Source organism: Nicotiana sylvestris, chromosome 8 (assembly GCF_000393655.2).
Source record: "Nicotiana sylvestris chromosome 8, ASM39365v2, whole genome shotgun sequence".
NCBI classification, from domain to species: Eukaryota; Viridiplantae; Streptophyta; class Magnoliopsida; order Solanales; family Solanaceae; genus Nicotiana; species Nicotiana sylvestris.
In genome coordinates, this window is record NC_091064.1 from 1,420,241 (window position 1) to 1,448,161 (window position 27,921).

General features: G+C 36.7%; 2 protein-coding genes and 1 long non-coding RNA gene across 4 annotated transcripts; all 3 read right to left on the reverse strand.

The window, feature by feature from the left end:
* Positions 1–6,688: 6,688 nt before the first annotated feature.
* LOC104246807 (uncharacterized) lies at positions 6,689–8,371 on the reverse strand. The gene is made up of 3 exons (XR_716058.2): positions 7,966–8,371; positions 7,735–7,877; positions 6,689–7,126 (listed from the first exon to the last, which is right to left on the reverse strand). It is a non-coding gene; the product is annotated as an uncharacterized lncRNA (long non-coding RNA).
* A 4,467-nt stretch (positions 8,372–12,838) lies between these two features.
* LOC104246811 (glutamyl-tRNA(Gln) amidotransferase subunit A, chloroplastic/mitochondrial) lies at positions 12,839–18,593 on the reverse strand. The gene is made up of 10 exons (XM_009802693.2): positions 17,963–18,593; positions 16,613–16,924; positions 16,009–16,188; positions 15,815–15,909; positions 15,230–15,305; positions 15,014–15,091; positions 14,502–14,595; positions 14,300–14,349; positions 14,053–14,166; positions 12,839–13,342 (listed from the first exon to the last, which is right to left on the reverse strand). Exons 1-10 carry the CDS (start codon positions 18,494–18,496, stop codon positions 13,250–13,252), a joined length of 1,626 nt encoding a protein of 541 aa, XP_009800995.2. The 5' UTR covers positions 18,497–18,593; the 3' UTR covers positions 12,839–13,249.
* A 1,079-nt stretch (positions 18,594–19,672) lies between these two features.
* LOC104246808 (uncharacterized) lies at positions 19,673–27,884 on the reverse strand. 2 transcript variants are annotated; one of them, XM_009802691.2, is made up of 11 exons: positions 27,637–27,884; positions 26,451–26,492; positions 26,185–26,329; positions 25,280–25,509; positions 24,936–24,993; positions 23,916–23,993; positions 23,702–23,790; positions 22,354–22,435; positions 21,482–21,670; positions 21,223–21,371; positions 19,673–19,998 (listed from the first exon to the last, which is right to left on the reverse strand). In XM_009802691.2, the coding sequence occupies exons 1-10, from the start codon at positions 27,759–27,761 to the stop codon at positions 21,225–21,227; spliced, it is 1,185 nt and encodes a 394-aa protein (XP_009800993.1). In that variant the 5' UTR covers positions 27,762–27,884; the 3' UTR covers positions 19,673–19,998; positions 21,223–21,224. The 2 variants fall into 2 exon arrangements, with proteins under 2 accessions (XP_009800993.1, XP_009800994.1); XM_009802692.2 differs by having other exon boundaries at positions 19,673–20,014.
* Positions 27,885–27,921: the final 37 nt, after the last annotated feature.

A 27,921-nucleotide genomic window follows, 5' to 3' on the forward strand; every position in this document is an offset into this window, starting at 1 on the left:
AGAGTGATAAGGGGTTGTTTGTGTAGGGACATGAGTGCTGTGTATGAAGAAACAAGACCTTCAGAGGACTGAACACAAGGACACTTAAAAGAAGAAGCTGCTGGATCCCACCCTTCAGTTCAGTCTATTCATATCAGTACTAAATTTCAACTTCCTCTTATATATGAACTAACTTGCACCATTATAATACAAAGTTTTTTCAAATATTGATAGCTGCATTTCTTGTCCTATGTACTTTAACTGATCATAAATTTTACCTTATTTACCTTTCACTACTATTCTATTAACCAACAATTGTGAATAATGGTAGCAGACATATCAGTGGCGAACTAAAAATTACGCTAAGCGTGTTCAAGATTTAATATATATCTCTAAAAAATATTTTTTGATTATATACGCAATATAATTTTTTATATACATAGATCATGTTGAATTTAGTATAATTACAACCACATGTTCATATTATTTATCTTTTAAGATTTTCACACGACTCTTAGCTTGCGTTTGGCCAGAAATTTTTAAATTTATTTTGAAAAATCTGATTTGGGTGAAATTTGGTTTGAAGATGAAAATGAGTTTGGACATCAGTTTTCTAAACATATTTCACCATTTTTTTTTAAAAACATGAAACATGACTCATACCCACAAGTTTTAAAAACTATCACAAATACCCAACAATACATTTATTATCATTATCGTAAACCATAGTCCTGAACATAAATAAATTTGGTACAAAATTATTATTTTTAATACATAATACACTATCAAATGACCAAAAAGACGAAATACCATTGTTACAAAATAATAAATGGTGGGCTCTTTTATAAAATACAAAAATAAGGGAAAATTTTATTAAAAATATAATAGTAATATTTTGGACGCTGGCTTTGGGATTTGAGAATTTGTCAAAATATGAATAAAATTTATGAACAAACATATATTTGCCAAAAAATATTTTGCAAATACTTGGAACGGTCCTTAAGAAGATGCTTAATACTTTGAAGGAGTATTTGTCTAAAAGACCTCTTATCTCTTCTTAAATTTCTTACGTAACTAACATTCCAGTAATTAGTTAGAATAGTAAGGGTAAATTTGAAAAAAAAAACGATAAATATGATGTAAGTGATTTCTTGTTTTTCTAATATCTCAAAAAATTTGAAATATAATCATTTTGCCATAAGGTCAAATATGTGTGATCGAAGAATTTCGAGTTCGAGACATGAGAATAGAAAAAAATTCAGGTAGGGAGCACTTCCTCCTATAATAAACCACACAACATGAAATCAAATTAGTCGGGCTCCAATACAAATTACGATTAATGCTAATTCCCTACATCTTTTAACTATTTGAATGACTATAAGAGAAAGGAATAAATATTCGACCTTACGCTTTTTGTAGAAAAGGGACAAAAGCAAAAGTCTATGCTTTTTTCACTCAATCACTTGTCACTAGCTACTCTATAAAGTACCATCAATTTACTATTTTCATGTTTTGTATAGTGAATGAGCCTTCGTTCTTGTTTTGTCCACATTGTGTCTTTGAAAATGGTTTCCTTTTTATATTTTTTTAGATTTTAATCTAGTATCGGTATCTGTGTTAAAGCCCGATTAAATCTAAACCGACCCCAAATGTCTCATATTTGGGAGTGGAGGAGAGGCCCCTGGAGGGGGCGGGGAAGCATTGTCTAATAAAGACGATTCCATATCTAGAGTTCAAATAAGAAACCTCTAATTAAGATGAATTAGTACTAACCATCCAATTTATTTTGGAAATGCTTTTCTTCGGCTGAAAGTCTATCGGAAACAGTCTCCCTATCTTGTGTAGAAGTAAAGTCTATGTACACCGCATCTTCTCTAGATGCCACTTGTAGAATCATACTAGATATATTGTTATTATTGTTGTTAAGTACTTCATCCGTTCACTTTTAGCGGTCCTCTTTGGACTTTTCATACCCCTTAAGAAACAATAAATGAAATATATATTTTACAATTTTACTCATAATAATGATAATATTTTTAAAAGTCTTGAGAAATGATTTGGGAAATAAATAGTTAATGATAAGGATAAAACAGGAAAAAAAAAAGATTGTTTTTTTCTTTTAGTATAGGGGCCAAATAAAAGTAAAAAAATATTTTTAGTATAATAGACAAATAAAAGTGAACGAATGAAATACTTATTGTCCACTACAACCTTTATCGTTTCGTTACCATCAATTTACTATTTTCATATTTGTATAATTAATGAGCCAAAGTTATAGTTTTGTCCACATTGTGTCTTTGGAAATGATTTCCTTTATTTATATAACTTTCAAAAAACACCAAACATTGAGGAAACAGTGTACAGACTACAATGTGAAAATATAATAAATTCTCATTGCTAAAAATGGGGCAAAACAGTACTTACACCAAAAAATAAAATAAAATAAAATTGGGTAGACACCATAAATTCAAATATGTAACCAATGAAGCATCTCATTCAGTCATTTATCATAATGGAGCATGGACGAAGCAAAAACACAGTAATGTCAAACTCCTCACGTGGCCAAACCAGTACTACTAATTGCAGGTATTGTTATGTCTTACCTCTTGTATTTTCAAATCGGTATTGAAAACGCCACTTCCAACCAAGAGGTTGTGAGTTCGAATCTCCCCAAGAGCAAGGTGGGAAGTTCTTAGAGGGAAGGATGCCGGGGGTCTATTTTGGAAACAGCCTCTCTACCCCAGGGTAGGGGTAAGGTCTGCGTACACACTACCCTCCCAGACCCCACTAAGTGGGATTATACTGGGTTGTTGTTGTTGGTATTGAAAACGCCTTTTTTTAAGCAGAGAATCTATTGAAAACAACCTTTTTATTTTATTGGTAAAGTCTGCGTACACACTATTCTTTCCCAACCTCGCATCTCACTGGATATATTTTTGTAATAATTGCAGGTATTGTTGTTATGGTGGCAAAATTTTATTATTTATACTAAATCAATAAATGTAATTCATACATATATTTCTTAAATGTATGATTAAGTAGGGGATGCACAAGCTATCCAAAAGGGATCGACATTATCAGCAGAATTATATGCTTTGATTATAAGACTTAAATTAGTCTTACAATATAATTTGCGCCCCACAGAAGTTGAGTTAGATGCTAAACAAATTATTACAATGTTGCAACCAGATAATCTTCCATTTGCCAATATGTTAAATGACTTCAGGTACCTCCTAAACCAGCTTAATAATCCGCCTGTTCACCATGCGTACAGAGAACAAAATGCTGTAACGGATCTGCTAGTGATGGACATCGGCATTATGATGAAGAGGAAGAAGAGGTATGCTCGTGGCCGACCGAGGATTAGATGGGAGCTTTAACCAAGGATAAAGCCCAGGAATTGGAGGGGAGGTTATCCGCTATGTGAGCTTGGAGGAGTAGTGGAGACGCGAGCACTATGTGGTCGACGACGGCGAACTATGTGAGGGAGGCGGCGAGAGAGGTGCTAGGTGTATCGAAGTGCTTTTCTGGCAAGCACCAAGGAGACTGGTGGTGGAATGACATAGTCTAAGGTAAAGTGGAGACGAAGAAGGTAGCATACGCGAAGTTAGCAGAGAGCACAAGCGCGGAGGAGAGGAGTGCGAATAGAGAGAGGTACAAAGTGGCTAGGAAGGAGGCAAAGCTGGCGGTTATGGAGGCGAAGAATGCAGCGTTTAGCCGCCTATACGAGTAATTAGGGGAGAAAGGCGGGGAAAGGAAATTGATTCGGCTGGCTAAAGCGAGGGAGAGGAAGGCTCGGGATCTGGACCAAGTAAGGTGCATCAAAGACGAGGGTGGTAGAGTATTGATGGGAGAGTCCCAGATTAAACAGAGATGGCAGACGTACTTTTATGGTCTCCTGAATGAGGAGGGGGACCAGGAAATAGCGCTAGGGGACTTGGGGCATTCGGAAAGTCTCCGAGAGTTTAGATATTGCAGGCGCATTAAGGTGGAGGAGGTCGTGGGGGGGGGGGGTTGCGTAAGATGAGTAGGGGTAGAGCGACCGGGCCAGATGAAATTTCGGTTGAGTTTTGGAAGTGTGTGAGTAGAGTAGGATTAGAATGGCTGACTCGGTTGTTCAATGTAATTTTTAGGACGAAGAGGATGCCGGAGGAATGGAGTACAAGTTCAGTGGTACCGTTGTACAAGAACAAAGGAGATATCCAGTGCTGTAACAATTATAGGGGTATCAAGTTACTTAGTCATACCATGAAAGTCTGGGAGAGGGTGGTGGAGGTGAGGGTGAAGAAGACGACGTCTATATCCGACAATCAGTTTGGGTTCATGCCGGGCCGCTCCACTACGGAAGCTATCCACCTTATTAGGAGGTTGGTGGAACGGTACAAGGATAAGAAGAAGGATCTGCACATGGTGTTTATTGACTTGGCGAAAGCGTATGATAAGGTTCCGAGAGAGGTGCTCTGTAGATGTCTTGAGGCGAAGGGTGTGCCGGTAGCCTACATACGAGCGATCAAGGACATGTACGATAGAGCAAGGACTAAGGTCAGGACGGTGGGAGGCGACTCGGAGCATTTCCCGGTTGTTATGGGATTACACCAAGGCTCAGCGCTTAGCCCGTTCTTATTTGCCTTGGTAATGGATGCTTTGACACACCATATTCAAGGGGAGGTGCCATGGTGCATGTTATTTGCCGATGACATAGCTCTAATTGACCAGACGAGGGGATGTTAACGAGAGATTGGAGGTTTGGAGACAGACTCTCGAGTCTAAGGGTTTCAAATTGAGCAGGTCTAAAACAGAGTACCTGGAATGCAAGTTTAGCGCTGAGTCGAGGGATATAGGCGGGGACGTGAGGCTTGGGTCACAGGTCATCCCCAAGAGAGATAGCTTCAAGTACCTTGGGTCGATGATTCAGGGGGACAGAGAAATCGACGAGGACGTCACTCACCGCATAGGGGCGGGCTGGATGAAATGGAGGATTGCATCTGGAGTCTTGTATGACAAGAAAGTGCCACCGATACTCAAAAGTAAGTTTTATAGAGCTGTAGTTAGACCGGCCATGTTGTATGGGGCAGAGTGTTGGCCGGTTAAGAACTCCCATATCCAGAGGATAAGAGTAGCAGAGATGCGGATGCTAAGGTGGATGTGCAGGCACACTAGGATAGACAAGATTAGGAATGAAGATATTCGGAAGAAGGTGGGCGTCGCTCCTGTGGATGACAAGATGCGGGAAGCGAGGCTCAGTTGGTTCGGGCACGTGCAGAGGAGAAGCCTCGAGGCACCGGTAAAGAGGTGTGAGCGGTTGGCCGTGGCGGGTTCGAGAAGAGGTAGAGGGAGACCTAAGAAGTATTGGGGAGAGGTGATCAGGCAAGACATGACACGATTGCACATTTCCGAGGACATGGCCCTTGATAGGAAGGTCTGGAGGTCAAGCATTAGGGTTGTAGGATAGTGGTAGTAAAGCTTTCCTTACTTCATTCCGGAGGTGAGACAGGGTTGGATTAGGGTTGGTCTTAGATGGCTTGCAGTTTATATTGGTCCCACACTATTCTTGTTGTTTGTCTTAGACCCGGGCCGTAGATTATGGTTACTGTTATTGCATGTCATTCATCTTTTGGTTTTTATGTTTCTGTTACTATTTCGATTTCTACTGGATTTACTAATGAATTCTCTCCTTATCGAGCCGAAGGTCTATCGAAAACAGCCTCTCTGTCCCGATCGGGGCAGGGGTAAGGTCTGCGTACACATTACCCTCCCCAGACCCCTCTATATGGGATTTTACTGGGTAGTTGTTGTTGTTGTTGTTGTTGTTGGATCAGCTAGCAAAGGCAGCCAAATATTTTGTTAAATCGACTGATCCGTATGTCTATGCTACTGCAACACTTTTTGTGAATCAAGCTTTGGAAGATGATAAGAAGCACCTTTTGGAAGTAGATATAAGCCAACAACAAAATGGCTTTATTAGTGGTTATGTGTAAACAATATGTTGTATGTTAACAGTAGTAGTAATGTACCTTCGTCTAGTAGTAGTTTATTAAAGTATGGCACTAATACCACTTGTAATGGAAGGCTACCACAACCACTCTTTGTACGCACTAGTTAAATATATATAAATATTATCGTTTGCACCCAAAAAAAAATATGTATTTTTATTTTTAACTAATAAGGTTAAATTCCTTAATTTGATATAAACACTTGTGAAAATTATATACCGTCCATCTAGCCTGCCTTTTCTTTTCATTTTTCACGCATAATTTTAGGTGATTAGAAAGAAAGAGAAATGTATAAATTTAGATGCTCACAAAAATAGTCGATAAAATGTAAATTTTTTTTTTTGTATATGTATATATAATATACACATTTTACATATTTTTTTACTAGCGGAAGTAATTAGTTTCGGCCGACTGGCCATATTGGTAGATTCCTTCCTTCATAATATACCTTCACTATAGATAGATAAAAAAATGAAAAATCGTCGTGTCAGAGCGGACCGGGTTGAAATAGTTGCGGGTTAAGGTTCAAGCCGCACCCCTATACCATTGCCATCTCTACTTGTGGAAATCATGGACAAACTCGAAGCTCAAAGACAGTTGATTTCAGTTCTCTTTTCTTGATTTTCAGACTTGACCTTTACATATTTGATTAAGCATGAGACCACTAGTCAAGAATCTTGAAAAGAGGTAACCAAAGTATACAGGTTAGAACAAAATATGTGTAAAGTTTTAAAATGTTACTAATACTCTTGCACCACAATTTTACAGTCCAATAGTTATTTGAATAAAACTTTCTTCAACCACTAGTCAGGGCAGAGCTATAATATTAGGTACGGGTTCGAATGAATTTAGACTCTATATTTGTATTATGAAATTCATCAAATATATAAAAATATTTAACTGCAAACCTAGTAACTAAAATGAGCAATGGGTTCGGTGGCAGACCTATAAACTTCAAAACTTGACTCCGTTTTTGCCACTAGTTTTGTCTTGCCATTGCTCTCTCCATCTCCTCTTCCCAATATCTACACCACCTATTCTTAGTTGCTGCAGCTATGAGGAAGTGCTTAGTTACCATCTTCCTTTAGGTATAAGTACTGCCCAATTCTTTTGAATAACTTGTGTTGAGTTTCTTCCAGTTCCTCTACCTTTGCCTGCATTATGAAGTTACCATATATTAAGGAAAACAAGAAAACCATAACTGATTTTTCGTGCTGGCTGAAACATTTCACATAATTCATAACATAATCACTTGAAGTTCATAATGAAGAAGTACGGAACATAAAATATACTTCCTCCATCCCACTTTATGTGAAGAAGTTCGGAGTACGAGCATCAAACCACCAACTTTCGGTATAAATTCAGACATAAAATTTTCAAGTTTTTGAAATAAAATTGACATATGCAGGAACTATGGGAAAAGGACCATAAGCAGCATAGTTAATAATTCGAACTGTTAGAAAAAGTTTGAAACAATCATACTAGAAGAAAAACTGTTTGATCCTTAGAAAGTACAACAAAAAAGGGCAGCCTGGTGCACAAGGCATCCTGCATTCACGTATGGGGAAGAGCCGCACGCCAAGGGGTGTGTGATGTAGACAGCCTACCCTAATGCAAACATTAGTGACTGCTTCCACAGCTCAAACCCGTGACCTATAGGCCACATGGAGACAACTTTACCTTTGCTCCAAGGTTACCTTCTTTAAAAAGAATAATAGTATCACATAAAATGGGAGAAAGAAAGTAAAAAAAGGTAAACCACCTCGTACAATTGTTTCCATTTGAATGTTCCATTCCTTAGCTTCATGTCTTGGACAACCTGATTTGTGCTTTTTTCACCAAATTGAATCTTGTAAAATCTCTTCCAGAGTTTAGTTTATTAGTTACTGGACAAAGATCTCTTCCCTGAATTTAGCCGAAAGTCGAGCACTGAATCAAACATGATGTGTAATGTTGAAAAAGAAGAAGAAGCTAAAGCAGTTTAATTTCTTACTTGTGTTGAATTCTCTACATGTATCAACTGCTCAAGAGAACAGTGAGGCAAAATACGCTGAAGAAGATGAAACTCTGTTTCACCAACATCTCCAAGAAATCCAACATTATCTATTGCTTTTTGAACACATAAATCTACTAAAGAAGGAGCCATATGCATCATTGTCATACGTCTTTGGTGTCTGATTACGTGTGTGACCCAATCGATTCGACTGTCTTAGACCTTGGTAAATTAAGCTGATCAGCTAAAGAAAAGAAATGTAGAATCTAAATCGTAAAAATGGTACAAAAGATAACAATACATCCCCAGTGTAAATATACTGTGACACTTCCCTTAGGAACTTAAACAGCGGAAAGATACAACTGTAGCATAACCTTTAGGCTTTAAGTACTGACCAGCTTTTACCATTTCTTCAATCTCAAGTTTCTTGTCACTATTATTAATTATTTTTACATATTACAAGTCATGATTTGTATATAATTTTCCTTAAAAAGATGGACAAATTTTCCTTAATTCTAGGAATACTGAAATTTTCCAGTCTCAGCTAAATCATACAACACAACAAGCGCCAATCAAAACAAGTCACAACTACTACTAACCATATGTTTGTAACACAATAATACAGAAAGTTTAAGGCATACTTATGCATCCTATGATAATCAAAATATTCGTGCAATTAACTAATGGAGCAACTTTAAGAGTTTAAAGAAAATATAATAACAAATGAGTAATAGCCCGTTTGGCCAAGCTGCAAAAATCAGCTTATTTTGAGAACGCTTTTTTTCAAAAGTGCTTTTCTCAAAAGTACTTTTGGTGAGAAGCAGTTTGTGTTTGGCTAATTTGAAAAGCACTTCTGAGTAGCAATTAGTGTTTGACCAAGCTTTAAAAAACTGTTTCTAAGTGTATTTTTCTCAAAAGTGCTTCTCAAAAAAGTGCTTTTGGAGAGAAGCTACTTTTTCTGCTTCTCCAAAACTGCTTCTGCTTCTCCTCAAAAGCACTTTTTTTCCGCCCAGAAGCTTGGCCAAACACCTCAAATTGAGGCCAAAAGTGCTTTTGGCCCAAAAAAAAAGCACTTTTGGCCAAAAATAAGCTTGGCCAAACAGGCTATAACTCTCTTTGCCCAGAACTAATGCAGGGACACCTGTACTGAAATTTGGGGAACCAAATTTAGGGAAGTTCTCATTGGTGTCAATAGATGTCGATGTAAAACAATAATAGTGAAAGAGTGAATTCACTAAATTAATAAGTAGATAGCACTTATCCACGATAGCTTTAGTAGAAAACAATAACTATAAGAACTGTAAAATACTATGCTGCAAACAAATACATACACTTGGTAGGTTTCTAAGAATGAATAATGTAATCAGTAGGGCTCCTTACATGAGGAATAGCCAAAATAAACTCGGGAACTCCTTCTCAATGGAGTCAAACCACAATGATGGTCACTACTTATTGAGAGACATAACTGACGGTATGCTAGTTCTACTTCCCCATCGGTAAGAGTTCTAACTGTGATGTAGAGTTACAAAGTGCACTAGGTCTAGCGAACTCGCTGTTGAATATAGAATCCGTCAAAGTCCCCAACAAAACTACATTTTAGCAAAACTACATAATATCCATATCAAACAGTAGTAAGAGGATACCAGGGAGTCCAGTTCCATATCTATTCATATCATGAAACAAACTTTAGCAAAATGCTTGCAACGTAGATACATTTCAAGTAACGATACGTGAAAAATCCATATCTAGTAACAGTAAATATCTCAAGAAATGGTTTGGTAAATAAAATCAATATAGTTCAAAAATATTTCTAAATCATATAAATCAATAAAATCCTAAGGTTTTTTTTATAACCGTATTGTCTCGGGGTACTTGCTAGTGATACCTTCCACCAACACAGGTATTAAGTAATTCCGTTCACCAAGGTTTAGACTGAGATATCACGGTTCTAAACCCGCTTCATTGACCACTATGATACAAACCCTTGGGTGTGCAATCCCTAAGTTTTTTCCTAATGACCAACAATGCCCCTCTACCCTTTTCCACGTAAATACCGGGCTTAGTTGGCATTGAGCATGGCTCAAACATGTGATCTAATTCATAAGACCCTCAAACTTTGCTACATTCTAAACCCTAACTTTCTCAATTCAGTCTATATCTTGGTTGAATTTTCACTATGTCCAAATCCCAATTAACACAATTTAATTCAAACTACCAATGAGAGGCGGATCCAGGATTTGAGGCTTATGGGTTCCTACCGTAATTTTAGATTAATATGCAATAATAACTGGGTTCACAGTAAGATATTTACAAATATTTAGTGAATTTCTTAATATAAATACAAGATCTACGCAAAAGTTACTGGGTTCCCGATAACCCGTATTGTAAGCTCTAGGTCCGCCCCTGCTACCAATAATACTAACTTTAAATTGAAATAAGAAGGCATTAATACCTTAAATTTTTCCTCCTCTCTCTTTCTCTCAATATAAATTCTTATTTTGATAGCTTCGCAAAAACTTCGGGCTTTTATTTTTCTTCTTCAGAAGCTTCGTTCATCACCCTTTAGAAATCTCTTATATAAATTCTTATTATGTTATTCTATTCGCGACAGATGCCCTTCACTAGCTAAAGATATTACATCAATGTCCGTTCTATCAATTCTAATGGTGGATAAGTGTTAGGGCTGGACATATATCGGGTAAAACCGATAACCTGAACCATTAATTCTTTATTGGGTTATCGGTATCGGGTTATTGGGTTAACGGTTCGACAATAGTTTAGAATTTTTTTACTATTGGGTTATCGGTTCGGGCCTTAATTTGCCAATTGTGTTAATGGGTTAACCGATAACCCAATAAGAATTAATAAAATTACGACTTAAACCCTTAAGTATATGCATATGCTAGGGCGTCACTTCATTCTCTCCTGTTATTTTTCAGCCGTATTCTTCAATTGCTTTAACGTAAGTCTGTAGTCTTATACATTAGGCTTTTAATTTCTATAATAAAATTCATCTTCATATTGGTATTTTTGATTATTAATGATTCTTTTTTTTTAATTTTCGTTTCTTAATTTTGTGAGCTCATGTTGTGCAGCCTATACCTACTACAAATTTCTCTTCGCACTTATCAATTCTCAATCGACAATCTTCGTCAGTTTCAGGTATATTTTTGAACATTATTCTTCTATACAGTATGCTAAGCTTTGACAACAAGATAACATTTTCTTGCCTTCTAGGTATTTTTCATTTCTGTATCAGTATTGCCCATGCATAGATCAAGATTTTGCTCCATAGTTTCTTTTTTCAAGTTAGGCATTTGACAAACAACATCCAGTTTATCTTGAACTGTTAGTACTATATGTTTGGACTTGTTAATTTTAAGGTAAAATTGCTACTACTTTGTATTATTATTAATGTATTTGGACAACTGTTATTGAAGAATTAGTACTATTCCAGTTGTGGCCACTGGACATAATGCAGAAATGGATAGTATACTATATGTGAATTCTTTTTTTTTTTGCTTGACTCCAGTAAATTGTTTTTTCTTTTTTGCTTAACTCTATATTGAGTTATCTTATCAGGTAAACCGATAACCGAACCGATAATGATCGATAACCGATTAACCGATATCTTATCGGTTCGGTTATCGGTTTATCAAATTTGTAAACCGATAACCGATATGCTAAACCCATAATATTCATAACCGAACAGAACCGACCGATGCCCACCCCTAATAAGTGTGTCTATTCGTGGGCTTCATCACACTCTGCTTTTTGGGAAAGTGCACAATTAGCCACTAATTAGAACTGTATTTACTTTTAAGCCACTGTTTAAAATATATTTACTCTTTAGCTAGCTCTTTAATAAATTTTTATCCATCCGGACGAAAATACCCCTGAACTAGACATGGTGTCCTTAACTTCATAAGTGTTGTGTAAATATTAAGGACAAAGTGTCATGTATTTACACCTTCTGTTATTAAACTTTAGGACATCATGTCCTTAATTTCATGAGTGATGTGTACATAATATTTTAATAGAGTAATGACTATTTTTGCTCAGCATTAAAATACTAGATAAAACTGAATGCCACATTAAAAAATGGCTATCTAACGCCATTTCTACCCATTTTTAATGGGAAAGTTACACATTTCGATTTAGCTGTGGCCAAAAATATTTATATTTGTTAATTAATATATTTAAATTGTATACTATATTATGTAATGACTAACATGTCCTTTATTACTTAGAGATTACAATCAGAGGCTGTTTGGTTTCCTTTTTACTATCTTTGTTCTATTTTATGTGGCTATCTATATTTTTTTATTAGTTCGCTCAAAAGAATAGACAACTTTCTATATTTAAAAACAATTTAATTTTAAATTTTTTATTTATCTTCGAAGTATTTTACACTGTCAAAAAAGTCATGACAGACTTAAGACGATAAATTTTAAAATTCTTTCTTTCTTGAATTTTATGCAAAGTCAAACTCACCACATAAATTGGAAGGAAGGGAATATAAGTTTTTTTATACCAGACTACCAGTAATTTTCATAAGATTATACTATGTCAATCATGTAAAAAAGTAATGTCTTTAAAATTGTCTTAAGTACTCATAACAGATCAAAGACCTTGAAAAAAGAATTTGCACTATAGTTTGATTGCCTGCTAAAGTCTTGATTCACAATATATGCAAAGATTTATAAAAAGAAGATGAATTTCATGAAAGTGAAGATGATGATAAAGATAAAGATAAGAAGCTTTACAAAGATAAAAATTAAAGATATTCAAGGGCCAACTCTGAAAGAGCACTTGAACATAAGAACAAGTTATATATGTATAACTTTCCAGAATATAAACAGAATGAAGGGAATTTATGAAATACAACTTTCCAGAAAATAAAAAATATGAAATAAATGTGTACATGATGAAGGTGTTCAAAATTTATGCAAGCTAATTTACACCTAAGAAAAATGCTTTCAATAAGTAACAGTGTCCCAATTTTTTGAGAGTTCTTATGAATTCGCAATTGGCGCATATTTTTTACGCCAATCCTCCTTACAAAAATTCAGCACTAGAAACTTCTGAACATATCAGTTTTGTGTCAAATGTGGCACGAGCAGAGAAAGCTTGGCGGAACATTTGATATGGAATGGATGCATCTGTCTTCCTATTAGCACAGAGTTTTCCACCATAAGCTATTTCGCCAGTGTCTGAAATCGCTAGGTTGATTAACTGCTGCAAGTGGAAGAACACTCTCCCACAAATGTGCAAGAATTCGCGACTAGCATGCCAATTCATCGGCTACTATAGGAGGAATAAAAGAGCAGCCTTGCAGTGTCTGCTCAAAGATATGGCCTACTTTAAGCAATTTCTCCTGCAGTCATTTTAGTAAGTAAAATATCAAGAACTTTAGCATGTCTTAGCGGGAAACAAACACACACATATGTGAGCATGAGCAAATAACAGCATGAAGAGAAGGAAAAGAAAAGGACATATACGACTAGAAATCATGTGAGGCAAGGTTCAAATGATTTGAAAATCTCTTCAGAACATAGACAAGGATATCCTTCAGTGAACTCTAAAACTACTTGGTGTTTGCATTAATTTCTAAATTCTAATCATTTTCTACTAATTAAGTTTTGCTTGTGTTAAATTCGAACATTCGTGCTACATAGTTTCCATTTCATCTTTCCTTGAGCTGAGGGCCTATCGGAAACAGGCTCTCTACCTTCTCAAGGTAGGAGTAAGGTCCGCGTACACACTACCCTCCCCAGACTCAACTTGTGGGATTACAAGAGTTTTTTTTTTTTTTTTTTTTTTTGTACTCCATGGTTACCAATTATTCTTTCCTATAGTCCCGTAAAGAACTGAATGTATTCAGCACTTCTTTTTTAGATGCTCATGTTTAACTCGATTACAATTTCAAGCTAAGTAGCTATATCATCCCTCTTTCCCCCTTTCTCTAACTTTTCTCAAAAGAGAGGTCTAAGTAAGTCAAAGTACCCCCCACGTTCAAATATCCTGTTTTATCCTAAATACTGGAATATGAATACCAACTGGAAAAATCGGAGTACTGAGACCCACCTCTTCAAATGCAGCACCAATCATCTGAACACCAACGGGAAGGGCCGCAGAGCTGCTATCAACAAATCCACAGGGGAGAACTAATGCTGGAAGACCAGCCAAGTTGACATTGACCTGCCGATGATAAAAAGAATCATCAACTGAAGAGAATAGAGAATAAACGAACAAGTTACATCATCAACCGACTAGAGGGGAAAAAAGTTCGAAAATTACCAAGAGAAATATAAGAAGCAACAAAACTACTTACAGTCATGATATCACCAGCATACATTGACAATGGATCGTTCTTCTTTTCACCTGTAAATGTCACATGTCCTAGTCAAAGTTAGTGTGGCCTTTCAATAGAAGGGTCTTACGGAATAAAAAGAAAGAATAGAAAAAGATATTTAAGCAAGACTGCAAAGTAGATACATCAGTAGAAGTAAAAGCAAAAGCTAAAAGAAGTATACCAATTCTGTAAGCCGCTGATGGTGCAGCAGGTGAAATCAAAATATCATTCTCCTCTAATGCTGCCCTGAAGTTTTCCCTTACCAAAGTCCTAACCTGGAATAGAATCACTCTTTAACTTCTCAAAGAATTAAATGAACATGAAAATACCAAAGCACTTGTAAATTGGGGTTACATAACTCATTAAAATATGAATTATCGAGTCTAATAGATGCATCGACCAAACATGATTGGTTCTAAATGCCACGTACACACTTGATCAAAACTCAACTTGATAAATTTTTGGAGTTAGAACTTCACAGTCAGAAACTGACGTGTAGATTGTCTTGTATAAGCATTATTGCCAGAGACACAAAAAAGGTAATTTAAGAGGCTGAAATATTTACTTAGTTCTAATTGGCTTATATTAGCATTAATTATCTTGAGATGCATGAGAATATAAGAAAGTGTTTGCACTTTCAACTTATATATAACTATGAGGACTTGGAATATTCTGAGTGCATGGATGTACAACCTGCTGAGCTCGCTTGTAGTATGCATCATAATAACCAGCAGATAGAGCATATGTCCCCATTAGGATTCTCATTTTCACCTGTAAAGACATTTAATACACTCAGTCCAATAGTGTTGTCAAAAGTCATCACATTCATGGAGAAGGGGAAGCAGGAGATCCTTTGTGATGTAACCACTAGAAAGCTACTTTACACAGAAAACTTTTGTTCCTTGGTACCTCAGAACCAAAGCCTCCAGCACGAGATTCCCCATAAAGGGAGTTTAACTCATCGGCAACAACTTGTTTGCCATACCTGCATTTTGACATCACATGAAGTTACGCTAGCTCCGATGTAATACTTCTAATCGTACATTAACTACTTTCTGCAGAATTTCTCCGAAGCTTATGTTTGGGTCTTCACCCATGAATTTTTGGGTTTTAACATTTTGAAAGCTTATCATTACTAATGTCAGGCAGTCTCCGAGATTATAACTTCTCTTTCTAAATTATGGTTGGTATCCACTTATTCTCTTAGCAAAATGGCAGTAAATTCTTAGTTCTTGAGACTGGTATGCAGTAATTAAAAAGAATATATCTGTTCGGCACTCCCTCTACTTTCTGCTCTCTTTAAATGGTAAGACTAACGAGGTACTTAGTTACTCTCCTTCAATTTGGCTTCCAAAACAGAGGATTAGAGCTGAGGAATCCTAAAAGATATCTAAAAATTGAGGATTGAAGATAGTACTGCCGTTATGTATTTCTATTTGCTCCGAGGAATGGAAAGGAAAGTTCAGATGGAAAAAGAATTCTTTAATGCATCACCTGATACCATCATAGCGGGACAAATTTGAAGAAGATTCAGAAGAAGCAAGGATATAGTAAGCTGGCAATCCTAGAGAGAAGGATGGCAATGAGACCTGCAAAAGTAAAAATTAACAACTAATTTCAAATAAGGAACGCCACAGAATATGGTAACTCAACATGAGGTTCATAACTACCGAAAAAATGAAGAATACCTCGGTGACGGTGCATCCTAGTTCTTCAAGATGACTAGCAGCACCACGGATTGAAGTAATTACTTCCGGGTCAACTCCATCTTCAATGGTTTCTCGGATCAGACCAACTCTCAATCCTTTCAGAGGTTTGGAGTCCAAATGATCTCTAGCAATAAATTGGGAAGCAAAGTCGGGAACTTCCTGAAGAGTAATATTGCCAAATAATTAAAGCAAACCTCTAAACATATACCACTAGCAGACTGTATAGCCATGTGGCTGTTTATATCAGAAGGAAATACCAACAAGCTCTTATTAGACTTGAATCAGATTACATTACTCTCTTCCCCCAACCACTCATTAATAACATAGAACTCACTCTTTGAGACTTTGTATGCCAAAATCTTCATATTCATAACAAGCACAAGTGTATTCAATGAATAAAACTTAATAGAGGAGATTCTTTTTCTACCCTCCCTAGACCCCACGATGTGGGATAATACTGGGTATGTTGCTGTTGTAGAGGAGATTCTTTTTCCCTTTCTAAAATAGAAAAACATAGCATACCTGAGGCAAATACAAGGAGTCATGAACTACAGAAAGCAAAGAACATGTACAGAAAGCTTACTCGCTTGCTACTTGTTGCGTCAAACTTGTCATGACCAGATATTGCATGAAGGAGAATGCCTGCATCAGCAACTGATGAGCCAAAACAACCGATAACATCCAGAGATGAAGCATATGCCACAAGTCCGTATCTAGAGACACGCCCATATGTTGGCTTCAAACCAACAACACCACAGAAAGAAGCTGGTTGTCTAACACTTCCACCAGTGTCACTTCCCAATGATACCATACATTGTCTAGCAGAAACAGCTGCAGCTGAGCCCCCTGATGAACCACCTGGTACTCGGGACAAATCCCAAGGATTTGCTGTCACCTAATAATACCAAGATGCATCACCTGAGTAAACCATGTTAAGTTACAAATCGGACTCGTTAGAGCAAATTCTTTTAGCTACTCTTATGTCATTACTACCTGATGATATTAAATAGAACCTACTCGCATATTTAACATGGTAGAGAATCCACTCTAACCCTTCTAAGTTCCAACGCATACACCTTGATGTATTCAACTCAGAACCCCAAAATAAATGAGGCTGGAGACATAAAGATGGAAACTTTATTTAGATTAACAGCAAAACATAGAAACTTGAAATTGTTTGTTTTTGTTGACAAATTAGAATTAAGCTATTCTCCTAACTTCAATTGTACAAGCAGACATTAGGCAGCCAAACAAGAAAATATGCAAGTACAACTCAACTTATTACAAACTGTAATACAGTCCCAACGGCAAATTGCAAACTCACCCAATTTCAAAGTTTAACTCATGGGCACTTAAACATGGGGCTCGATAGGTTTTTTATTTTATAAGGGGAAAAAAATACCGGTAAAATTTTTCTTAGTGAATACAACCTTTAGTTTTCGGCATTGCGTTGCTAACTCAAATTCCATATAACTAATACGTCATATAATTTTCCGTGTAAAACTCTTTGTTACTAATACTGGCATAACTTAGGCGAAGATCTATGTATTAGTTTGTTTAAGATCGAATGTGATACTAAACATACACATTTAAGCTAATACAAAACATAAGAGCATGAGCATCTAAAAATGCCAAAAAAGAATAACCTTTAAGCTAATTCTTGACTTATACATAAAATAAGAATCTGTACGTTACTCCCTCCCTCCGGATTTATGTGATAGTATTTCGTTTTTGGTTGTCCTAAGAAAATGATACATTTCTATATTTAGAAATAATTTTAAATTTTAAACTTCCCATCATACCTTAATGAGATGATTTATGACCACACAACTATCTATGACTTGTTTAGACCACAAATTTCAAAAATTTCTTTCCTTTATTAAACTATATGTCAAGTCAAACAACATCACATAAATTGAAACGGACGGAGTACCTGATAAGCGGAGCCTTCAGTTGTACTCCCCATACCAAACTCATCCATATTAGTTTTCCCAAAAACAATGGCACCACACTTTTTCATTTTGCCAACAGCAGTAGCATCAAATGGGGGTTTATAATTCTCCAAAATCTTGGACCCTGCAGTTGAAGGCATATCAGCCGTACAAATATTATCCTTAACCCCAACCAAAACCCCAGCAAGTGGGCCCAACTCCTCATTGTTAGCAATTTTCCTATCAATCTCTTCAGCTTCCTTCAAAACGACGTCGGATACATATAAAAAGCTCTTGAGCTGCGGTTCTGTGTGACGTAAGCGTTGAAGAAAAGTAGTGGCGAGATCAACGGCTGTGATTTCACGGGACAACAGGGATTTACGGATTGTGAGGATTTGGGAAGGTGGTGGTGGTGGGGTGGTGGAGGTGGGTAGGGGGGTGGTGAGTTGAGATTGAGATGTGTGGAGGCATTTGAGAGAGAGGGATTGAAAATTAGGGAAACGGAGAAGGCGAGGAGTTTGTACTGAAGATAGCATTTGGAGTTTGTACAGTGTGATAATGGTGAGACGGAGAAGCCCAAGGTTTTATCCACTTAAGGGGTCGTTTGGTTGGCTTTATATAATGAAACATAGCATGCCCTACCAAATGAGAAGGAAGTCGCAGGAGCAAGTTAAGAATTAGAATTCCCGACTCGTTTGACCATAGATTCCCAAATTTATTTTGAAAAATCTGATTTGGGTGAAGTTTGGTTTGAAGATGAAAATGTGTTTAGACATACGTTTTCAAAATATTTATTTTGAAAAAATCTGTACTATAATTCTCAAATTTTGGGATTTTGGTCCAAAATCAGCAATTGGGGTGATTTTGGGATTTGTAATTTTGCTAAAATGTGGGCAAAATTTATAGCCAAATATGAGTTTGCTAAATAAATCTCAAAATTGGCAAAACTTATGGCTAAACGGGTCCATAATCTCCGGGAAAATTACCAAAGGTTGTGGTAGAAATGTAGAATAGCTATAAAGTATCCCTTATTTTTAACTAACGGCTTGTTTGGATGGTTGTCATGTATCGGTTTCATAATATATTATAATATTATATTGTATTGTATTGTACTGTATCGTTTTGATGTATATAATTATTGAATATATTGTACTATTTGTCATCGTTTGCAATATTATAAAGAAAAAGTAAAATACGAGGTAGAATTATTATTAAAAAAAGTAAGGTAAAAGATAAAATATGATTATTTAATATTAAAGCAGGGCAAGATTAGAGGAAAAAAAATAAGGTAACGACGCAAACACACCAAATCATGTTACGTAACAATAGATTTAAAGATACGATACAATAAAATTTTTGTAACAAATATTGTATACAATATAATAGATAAGAACCATTCAAACAAGCTGTAAATATTTCGACTTTGAGCCTTAGAAATAAAATTATTTTTTATAAGGAGTTCCGCCGGACACCAAAGTTGCTACCCAAGATCAAAATTAAATGTTCAGCAAGGGCCCGCACTCTCTCTTTTGTAGATACGCTATCCCTCAGGCTATGGTATGGGGAAGGGGAAGGGGGATCTACTCATTGATTTTATATTAGATGAGTGCCCGTACTATGATCATTCGGGAGATAGAGTGTTCAGTTGAGGAGATAGAGTTTTCCATTTTTACTTCCTTTAGCTTATGTTTCCAACATTTGAGGATAGAGTGTTCAGTTGAGGAGATCTTGAAGCATAATATCCTTCAAAGAGATCCCCATAAAGCTTAAATTAACTGTAATAGCATCAGCTATATGACATTTACCATTCAACTTAAGAATTCGCAAACCTAATGGTTAATAATTTTTACATTGCTCTACTTGCCAAAGGTACAATAATCTCTATTTTGCAGTACAATGGTGAGCCTCAATTAGCCGCTTGTGCACTTTTCCTGAGATGAACAGCTTGCATCGAACCAACATTTTCAACAAACTTGGAAGCCAAATAACGCAGGACCAATAGCGCTCCTTTGGGGTATCAATCGATATGCCTCCATTTCTGAGATCGGCAAAAACTGGCTCAAATGTTAAAAACCAAAAGAGAAAATGTAACAAACTACATCAGAGTGGAAGAATAGCAGAAGACAAATGCAGAATCAGATATCAGCCTAAATCAGTAGTTAAACAGTTTATCCTAGCACAACTGTAGAGACTAACAGTTATGACGGTGTTTGATAGGATAATTTTACCTTTCGTAGTGGGATAGGTATAGAAGTTGAAGTTTCGCATGAAAGGAAACACGATTACATGATTAAAGGGCAGAAGGCATTATAAAGAGGTGTAGAATTGATCTGAAAGGCCAGTTTATAATGTAAACTTGAAAGGTATTTACCAGTCTAAGAAGCAAGAAACTTAAGAGTTATCAACTTAAAACAACAGGTTGTCTGGGTTTGCCCATATAAATATGGTGGAGATTTCCTAATGTGAACAAAATGAAACTTGACAAAGCAAGACATACGAGGAATGGTTAGATACACCACATGAAAAGCCGTTAGAAGGACATTTGCATGGAAGATGAAGGAGAATATGGGTTAGGGCTGCTAGAAGAATTACCCCAATCAATATAGATTAAAGTCGGATCTCGATTATATAACATAGCAAGTGGAAGTAGACCTATCTTCAGTTATGTTGCAATGTCATCAGAGTTGATGGGGCTATGGTGCACCGGGAAGAAAGGAGGAAGAAGAAGGGGAGTGAATGGGCCAAAAATGCATGATGCAGGTAATTATATAGGAAGTGGGGCCCAACTGGCGTTCAGAAACACATCAAAGGGACGAAATTTAAATTAGAGATGAAGAAGAGGAGGTAGTCATGATATGGGAGTGGGAGGGGGGCGGGCTGAGCAATTAAGAGTAAGAAACAGAATGGCAAGGAGAAGCTAGCAATTACTGAGCTTCAGTCTCTGTTAGCCCACGGGAGGGGAGTGTCCTACAGTATTAATTCGCTTGAAGTACGAAAAAGTCTCAAATAAAGATGTTCGGAACATGATACATCATAAATTTTCCACTTCAAGTTGGAAAACAGTTCCAAACATTATAAATACCAAAATTTCGCTAGAATCAAGATACTAATGATATATTTTTTTTTGAACATGGAGAAGAAGAAAAAGTAAACGTCATGACAATTAGTTTACACCTTGTATAGGAGAATTTGTCCACTTTTTGCTACCAATTATATTAATTATTGGAAAAATAACAGTGAGCAGAAAGGCGGATTCTTTTACCTTCAAAATGAGAGCCAAGAGGAAAATGCCACCAACGGAAACATCAACAACAAGCCAGAGCTCACCCAGGTATCTAGACCCTTAACCTTTCTCATTTTCTCATCCACCGAATTCCAAAAATGTGTGAAAGGACAAGAATCTTGTGGATCCTGTAGCATTCATTCCTAATCAAACTTTGTTTTCTTCTAAATGGGATTAGCAATAACCCGATAAGTTTTCAACAGAAGAGCTTAGAAAGAGTGTGGCAATGAACACTTACCTCAATATTTGAGTCAGTAGTTGGACACTGAACATCTGAACTTGCAAGTGTTCGTCGTATGCCTTGGCTGGATTTCCCAAGAGGCATCTTTAATGTGGACTTTGTGGAATCTTTACCAGTGAATGCTTTATAAGCAGAATCAGTGTGTACCGTCTCCATGACTGAACCGAAAAAGTTTGTCACTGGTACCTATCAAAGTCAGAGATTGCCCGTTTCACTTTCACATAATAACACCAGCAGTCTAATTAGTTTGTTGGATGACAAGAACAAATTAGGTAATCGTTTTCAGAGTAACATTTCAGTTAGTCATCTAATTTAGGACAGCTTAACGGATACTTGACTGTCTCATGCTGTTGTTTCAATTTGAACATAAAAGGGGAAAAACATTCATAAAATTCTGTGCTATTTTGGACCTCTTTTAGCACTTCTTTTATTATTTTTACTTCACTTCTGCATACTAAAGCAAGTTATTGACACTAGTTTGTGCTCGTGGTAAGCAGTTTTAAGCCCTCTTGGTAGGTAACTAAAAGAAATGAAGTGCACTGTATTTAGATGAAGATGGGGTCCTATTAAATTAGCTCTTTTACAATTATTTTGTTAATTTCTTCTACTACTACTAATTTGTCATGCAAGTCAAATTAAGATCTTCAGCTTCTTAACCGATCAACTGTACATAAAGTGGGACCTAAGAACTGCAACTTTTCCTTTTATTTTATCCTACCTATCTCCACTAAGATCCTTTACTTTTCTCTTTTTTTGTCTTTTTGGGTTTTCATGGAGTTCTTCTTTCCACGTATTTCCTTTTTCTTCGGGAGAGTTGGGGTTGGGGGAGGGCAGGGTTGCATGGTAAAGGAACAAACATAAAGTCGTACCTCTTCTAGTTGACGAGGGTATAGATCTGTTCGATAATATGCAGTTGACATCAGCATATTTGGATTATATGAACTGAAAAGACTGCAACGGGAAAAAGATTAAAGAAAGTCTAAAAAAATTAAAGAAATTCTATGTCCAAAACAAATATCATCTTCTGATTAAGACAGGAAAAAGGAGATTGGAAAAAACAACAGGAAGAGAGGCACACATAATTTCTAGGATCCATGAGAGCATAGTCAATGTAACAGCAGGAACTACCAGCAGTCAAGCCCCCAGTGCAGTTAACCTTTGCAAACTACACCAAGTATTCTGGATCTACTTTTGGTCCACTTTGCTGCTCGAGTCCATATGACATGTACAACTTGAGCAGGTAGGTTATCTAAGATGCGAACCCAGGCAAGGCAATTATCACCAAAGTTACCAAGTACGCACTCCCGTTTACCCTCTATAACAGTCCCCTTTCTAGAGTTCCAAGCATTGCTTAAAAGACTTCAATAACCCAAGCAGCATTTCTAAATATATGTAAAGTTCAAACCTGCTTAAATGTACTCGATATGGTTATCTAAAATCCTTGAATAAGACTCTTTCCATTTTATTAAAGAAAATCCTTGTGGGCCAGGCCACAGTCAGACCCTTGAACAGCCAATAATTATCCTTCAAAATTTCTGAATTATCCCCAATTATCAATTAAAGGAATATACTTCAGCATTTTTATTATCAAGTAAAACCCATAACTGATGGCCATTGCAGCTTCAAAGAAGATATCTCCTTTCTCTCTTACCTTACTCAGCTAGTGGATGACTCTCCTTTTGATAATGATGCAAGCCTAATCTCCATCAAGGAATAATTTATACCCATTTTAAATTGTTGCGCCCCACACCGGAGGGATGAGGGTTTCGTGGTCTCTTTATATAATCTTGTGCAATCCTCACCTCATGAGCTAGCTTACGAGGTTGAGTTAGGCCCAAGGTCTGTTTATCATGGTACTAGAGCTAGGCCCATCCCAATTTATTGTTACCTATGTTGGACCCCCATTTATGTTATCCACGCTTCAGTTTGCAGGCCTGGGCGTAGGGGGGGGGGGTGTTGAGTCCCACATCTGTGGGATGGGGATTTCGTGGCTTCTTTATATGGTCTTGGGCAATCCTATATATCATAAACGTATATACAGACTATTGCACTTGTGTAGCTTAAAATACAGTAAAAATATGTAAAACAAACTAGCAATGGATAGTTAAGTTGATGTCAATAGTTGATACAATCCATAGATTTCAAGAAAAGCAGCTTAAAATCTATAGATATCAAGAAAAGCGACCAGTATTGCGTCCAGTTGTGAAATGTAATTACCTGCCCAATGAGGCATTAGCATACATGTTCACCCTCTCAAAAAAAGCAAGGGTATAAAATGTGAATCGATCTATAACTGAAACACCAACCTGTACCAGAGAAGAAAAGGAGGATGAAAACTCACACAATTTTGTGAGTACAAGGAGAACATATTCTTTTGCCTCGTCGACATAGTAGGCATAGTAAACAAGTCTTTCATTAAGTTAACACTTACATCAGCATCCAAGTGATGCGAGTACGAATTTTCCCCTTTCATGCTACTCCCAATTGCCAAAACGCCGGGTGATTGAAGCTACAAAAATATAAATATCAGTTCTACCAACCTAGTTAGAGAGCCTGTTACTGAATGTGTGAGACGGACCAACCAAGAATGTTTTATGCATTGACTGAACCTGATTTGAAAGTAATCTAACCCATTATTTTTCCTTCTGTGGGGGGGTAGGGGGTGGTGATAAAGGCATCCTTACCATAAAGAGAATGTAAATCAAAGTGAAAATGAGATTTAAGATAGTTATTAAGGTACAGATGTCTGCCAATAGCCCGACCATGGGACTCTAATCTCAAAAGCATTGGAATATGGGCTTTCCTCAGAAATTTCCACACATGTCGGATACCTATTGAATTCGGATTTAGAAATTCAGTTCGCTCAGAGTATGCTTTTCATCAACTTATAAGCAAGGACCTATATCGGCACATTCTGGAGCAAGAATAAGTTTCAACCCCAATCATGACCATCGATCCTATTTGACTAGAATCATTACAGTTAACTCCTGAGTAGAGTATTAACTTGCAAAAAATGATGAATGAAAACGAATCACGTCTTCAACAGAGGTTTATTGCATCAAGGCCAGTCTTCACAAAGTCTAGCTTTTTCATTTAAGTCATGTCATGCAAATATCTTGCAGGTGAAGATTAGCATCCCAAATCACTAAACTTGGGAAGGTCAAATAACTTGGCATGCTGAAAGGTTAGGACGTGGCGAGTCATTCAAAATATACTTAGAGATAATTACAAATAAATTAATTAACAGAAAACAAAAATCCATTAAAAGACCAACCACATAAAGCCAAAATTAGTTCCTTTAGATGCTTCAAGTACAACAGTAGGAGTATGGACGAACATTGGTAGTTATGGACCAACTATTATTAGATGATGCAAGAATACAGGGTAGCAATGTGACATTCAACATTTTCCAAGAACAGCGGTGCATTAATGACAAAAAGGCAAAAGTCACCTGAGAGAAAAGAGTAGCAGCTTGGCAAGTGTCAACCATTATTAGCAGCTCCTTGAATCTGAAATTCAACAATGGAGTCATGACAAAGCATCACTTCATAGGACCAGCAAAGAAACTATCTGATCAATTCATCATCAAGAAGCTACAACCGACAAGGAGTCATGTGCATAAATGCCATAGCATCAAACAGAGTAGATTCAGAGCAGACATCCAACAAGCCCTTATCAGTTTAAAATGGGAGACAACAAAGTCCATATGATCCCTAAGCAAATTTTGCATAACAATCAATTTTATTTTTTAACGAAAATTAACAAACAACAGAAAGTCGAGGCTGATTTCTATACCTACGCTTTTCTTTCATTTGTTTCACTGCATCAGCTAAATCATGACTTTGAAGCTCCTCTGAATCCTGAAATTTTAAAAACTCGTCTCCACCATGCCCTGTCATGTACAGAAGTATGTGGCTTCCTTCATCACTAAGAAGACGTTTTGATCTTGGGACAGCTGTTTCGTGACGACCAGTCAACACCCTCAAAAAATTTTCAACCGTTACTTCATAACCTCGATAATCTACCTGATGTTTAGAAGCTTGTTTAATTAGACAACTAAATTAAATACATAACAAAAACAACCTGAATTCTGTGAAATTCATATACTCATAAGCCAGTCCGAAGATATATATAGAAGTGAATTGAAGAGAATTTCTAGTGCAACATTTAATTTAGAACGGTGTGAGGAGAAAAATATCAACCCCACCCAGCTAAAATTGTTTAAAATGCTTGAACTTTTTCTTTGATAAGTCAAAAGATTTCATAATAAACACCAAGTTGTTGTCAACAAATTTGTGGAAGACGTGTATCTAGCTCTTTTTGTGTCACTCATTGTCTTCCACCAGTATGCATATATCATAGCATTTCCTCCTTACATCAAAAATACAATTGAAACAAAAAAAAATCTCGTGGTGTTTTTACATCTTGCTCATCATTATGAAACAATCGCCTGTTCTAATTATTACATATACTCCAAAAAAGCATGACAGTGTGGTCTTCCATGCCGTCTTCTTTCATTGTCTATCCTCAAATTTAAGTGTTGACCATCAGCATCCAATACTACGTATCTCGAACATGTTAAGAATAGCTAAGTTGATAATGCTAAGGAAATGTCAACCACACAGAATATCTTACAGAATTAACATTAAATTCGGGAGCAATATTGAAAGGCACAAGACAAAGGAAGAAACTTTATACACCTCAACGTTATCTCCATATAAGTTTAGCCTGTGGTTTTCATTGTTAAAGACCTGTGCAGGGTATTTATTCCGAGAATTGCAAGCCATATCATCAGCCAACATCAGAATAATTCTTTCATCAGGTATGCCTAATCGTTTTACAGTTCTGATTTCAAAGAACAAATAGAAAAGAAATTAGAGCACAGCTAATGAAGCTCAGAAATGGAAAGGAAGACAAAGATAATCAATGATGATCACAATGGGTACTAAAACAGCAAGATTCTCACCTGTACAAAGACAAAGTATTAGCCATGTGTCTGTAATTAAACCTGAAGAGGAAAAACAAATAAGCCAAGCCTCTTGCAAATATAGAGCTTTCTAAGTAAAGATAAAAGGTTTCAGGAACTCTTTGATTATCCTGTATCAAGGCTAAATCCAGTGTCTATAGTTAAACTTGAAGTGCACCAGCTAAAAAGTAAGAGTATTGCAATGCACACAGAGAGCCTTTAATTAACAACAACAGGTTTTACAAACTCGTAATTTCTCGAATCAAGGCTAAACCCAGTTAAAAACTTATCATTCTACCACCATTACTTCTTCAATAAACACCTCTTTTAGTCCCCCATTCATGGTGAAAATTATCACACCTAATAAGAGCTGATAGGACTCCATCATAGACAAATTCTCTTTCGATGACGATGGTGTGCGGGCCAGCTTGAATGCATTTCAACTATTCGATCGGGTACTTGTGATGTCGCACCAGCACAGGTATCATGTAACTCTACCCACCAAAGCTTAGCCATATATGAAGAAGTTACCTAGCATTTTTTTCCCTCCACTTAGGGATTTGAACCTGAGACCACATGGATTTGCTCCTATTTTATTGACCACTAAGCCTCACTCTTGGGTGTCATAGACACATCATTTTTATGGCCATGATACAACACAGGGAGAACCACACTCCAAAAGCTAGCTATTGAGGTAGGAGAGCTCAAGACTAGATAAACCCCACATCAGCATATTGCAATACCGATGTAGGGCTCAAGTCCCATACCTTACAATGGATCATAACATGGTATACAATAACAACAACATACCATGTGCGGTCCCACAAGTGGGGCCTGGGGAGAGTAGTGTGTACGCAAACTACCTACCTTGTGAAGATAGAGAGATTGTTTCCGATAAACCCTCGGCTCAAGAAGGATCATAACATGGTATACATCCACATTTAATGTAAGATCATATACACACAAAGTTGACTTAAAAGCTCATTACAATGAATTATTCTAATAAAACAACCAATTAACTATGCCTCAATTCAATTTTCTACTAGTAGTGTACTACGTTAGAGTGATCATAAGCTATTTAACGATGGTTCTTCAAGTTCACGTACCCTAATTTCCCTCCCAGCCTAACCCCAGCACAAAATCTGTCAATAAATCGCTAAAAATCAGCTCTAAAAGCAAAAATTACCAGAAACGAGAAGTGCAGACCAAAACAGCCCAATTGTTCGTATGCATCGCAGATGAAGTTGATGCGATCCCATTGCAAAGGTAAGTAGAAAACAGAAGAAAACACAACAGAAATGTGGATTTCATTTTCAACTACAGCTCATACTTCCATCTCTTTCTACTGCTAATTTCTCTTTGTTCACCTTTTGGCGGAATTGTTGATTCGGAAAGAGGAGAGATTGGCTATTTGTGAAATAAGTTTTGAGATTGCAAGCTTTTGTGTTACTTTGATATGACTGAAGTTAGC

Bases quoted from the DNA above. Each gene is read 5' to 3' on its own strand.
- LOC104246811 (XM_009802693.2), bottom strand. From the start codon at position 18,496: ATGCTATCTTCAGTACAAACTCCTCGCCTTCTCCGTTTCCCTAATTTT. The intron at 16,189-16,612 runs GTAAGCTTTCTG...ATTACTCTTCAG, and splicing joins ACGCAACAAGTAGCAAGCGA to GAAGTTCCCGACTTTGCTTC. The intron at 14,596-15,013 runs GTTGTACATCCA...ATTCTATTCCAG, and splicing joins ACTACAAGCGAGCTCAGCAG to GTTAGGACTTTGGTAAGGGA.
- LOC104246808 (XM_009802691.2), bottom strand. From the start codon at position 27,761: ATGAAATCCACATTTCTGTTGTGTTTTCTTCTGTTTTCTACTTACCTT. The intron at 23,994-24,935 runs GTGACTTTTGCC...ATATTTTTGTAG, and splicing joins CTGCTACTCTTTTCTCTCAG to CTTCAATCACCCGGCGTTTT. The intron at 23,791-23,915 runs GTAAGTGTTAAC...TCTCTGGTACAG, and splicing joins CGCATCACTTGGATGCTGAT to GTTGGTGTTTCAGTTATAGA.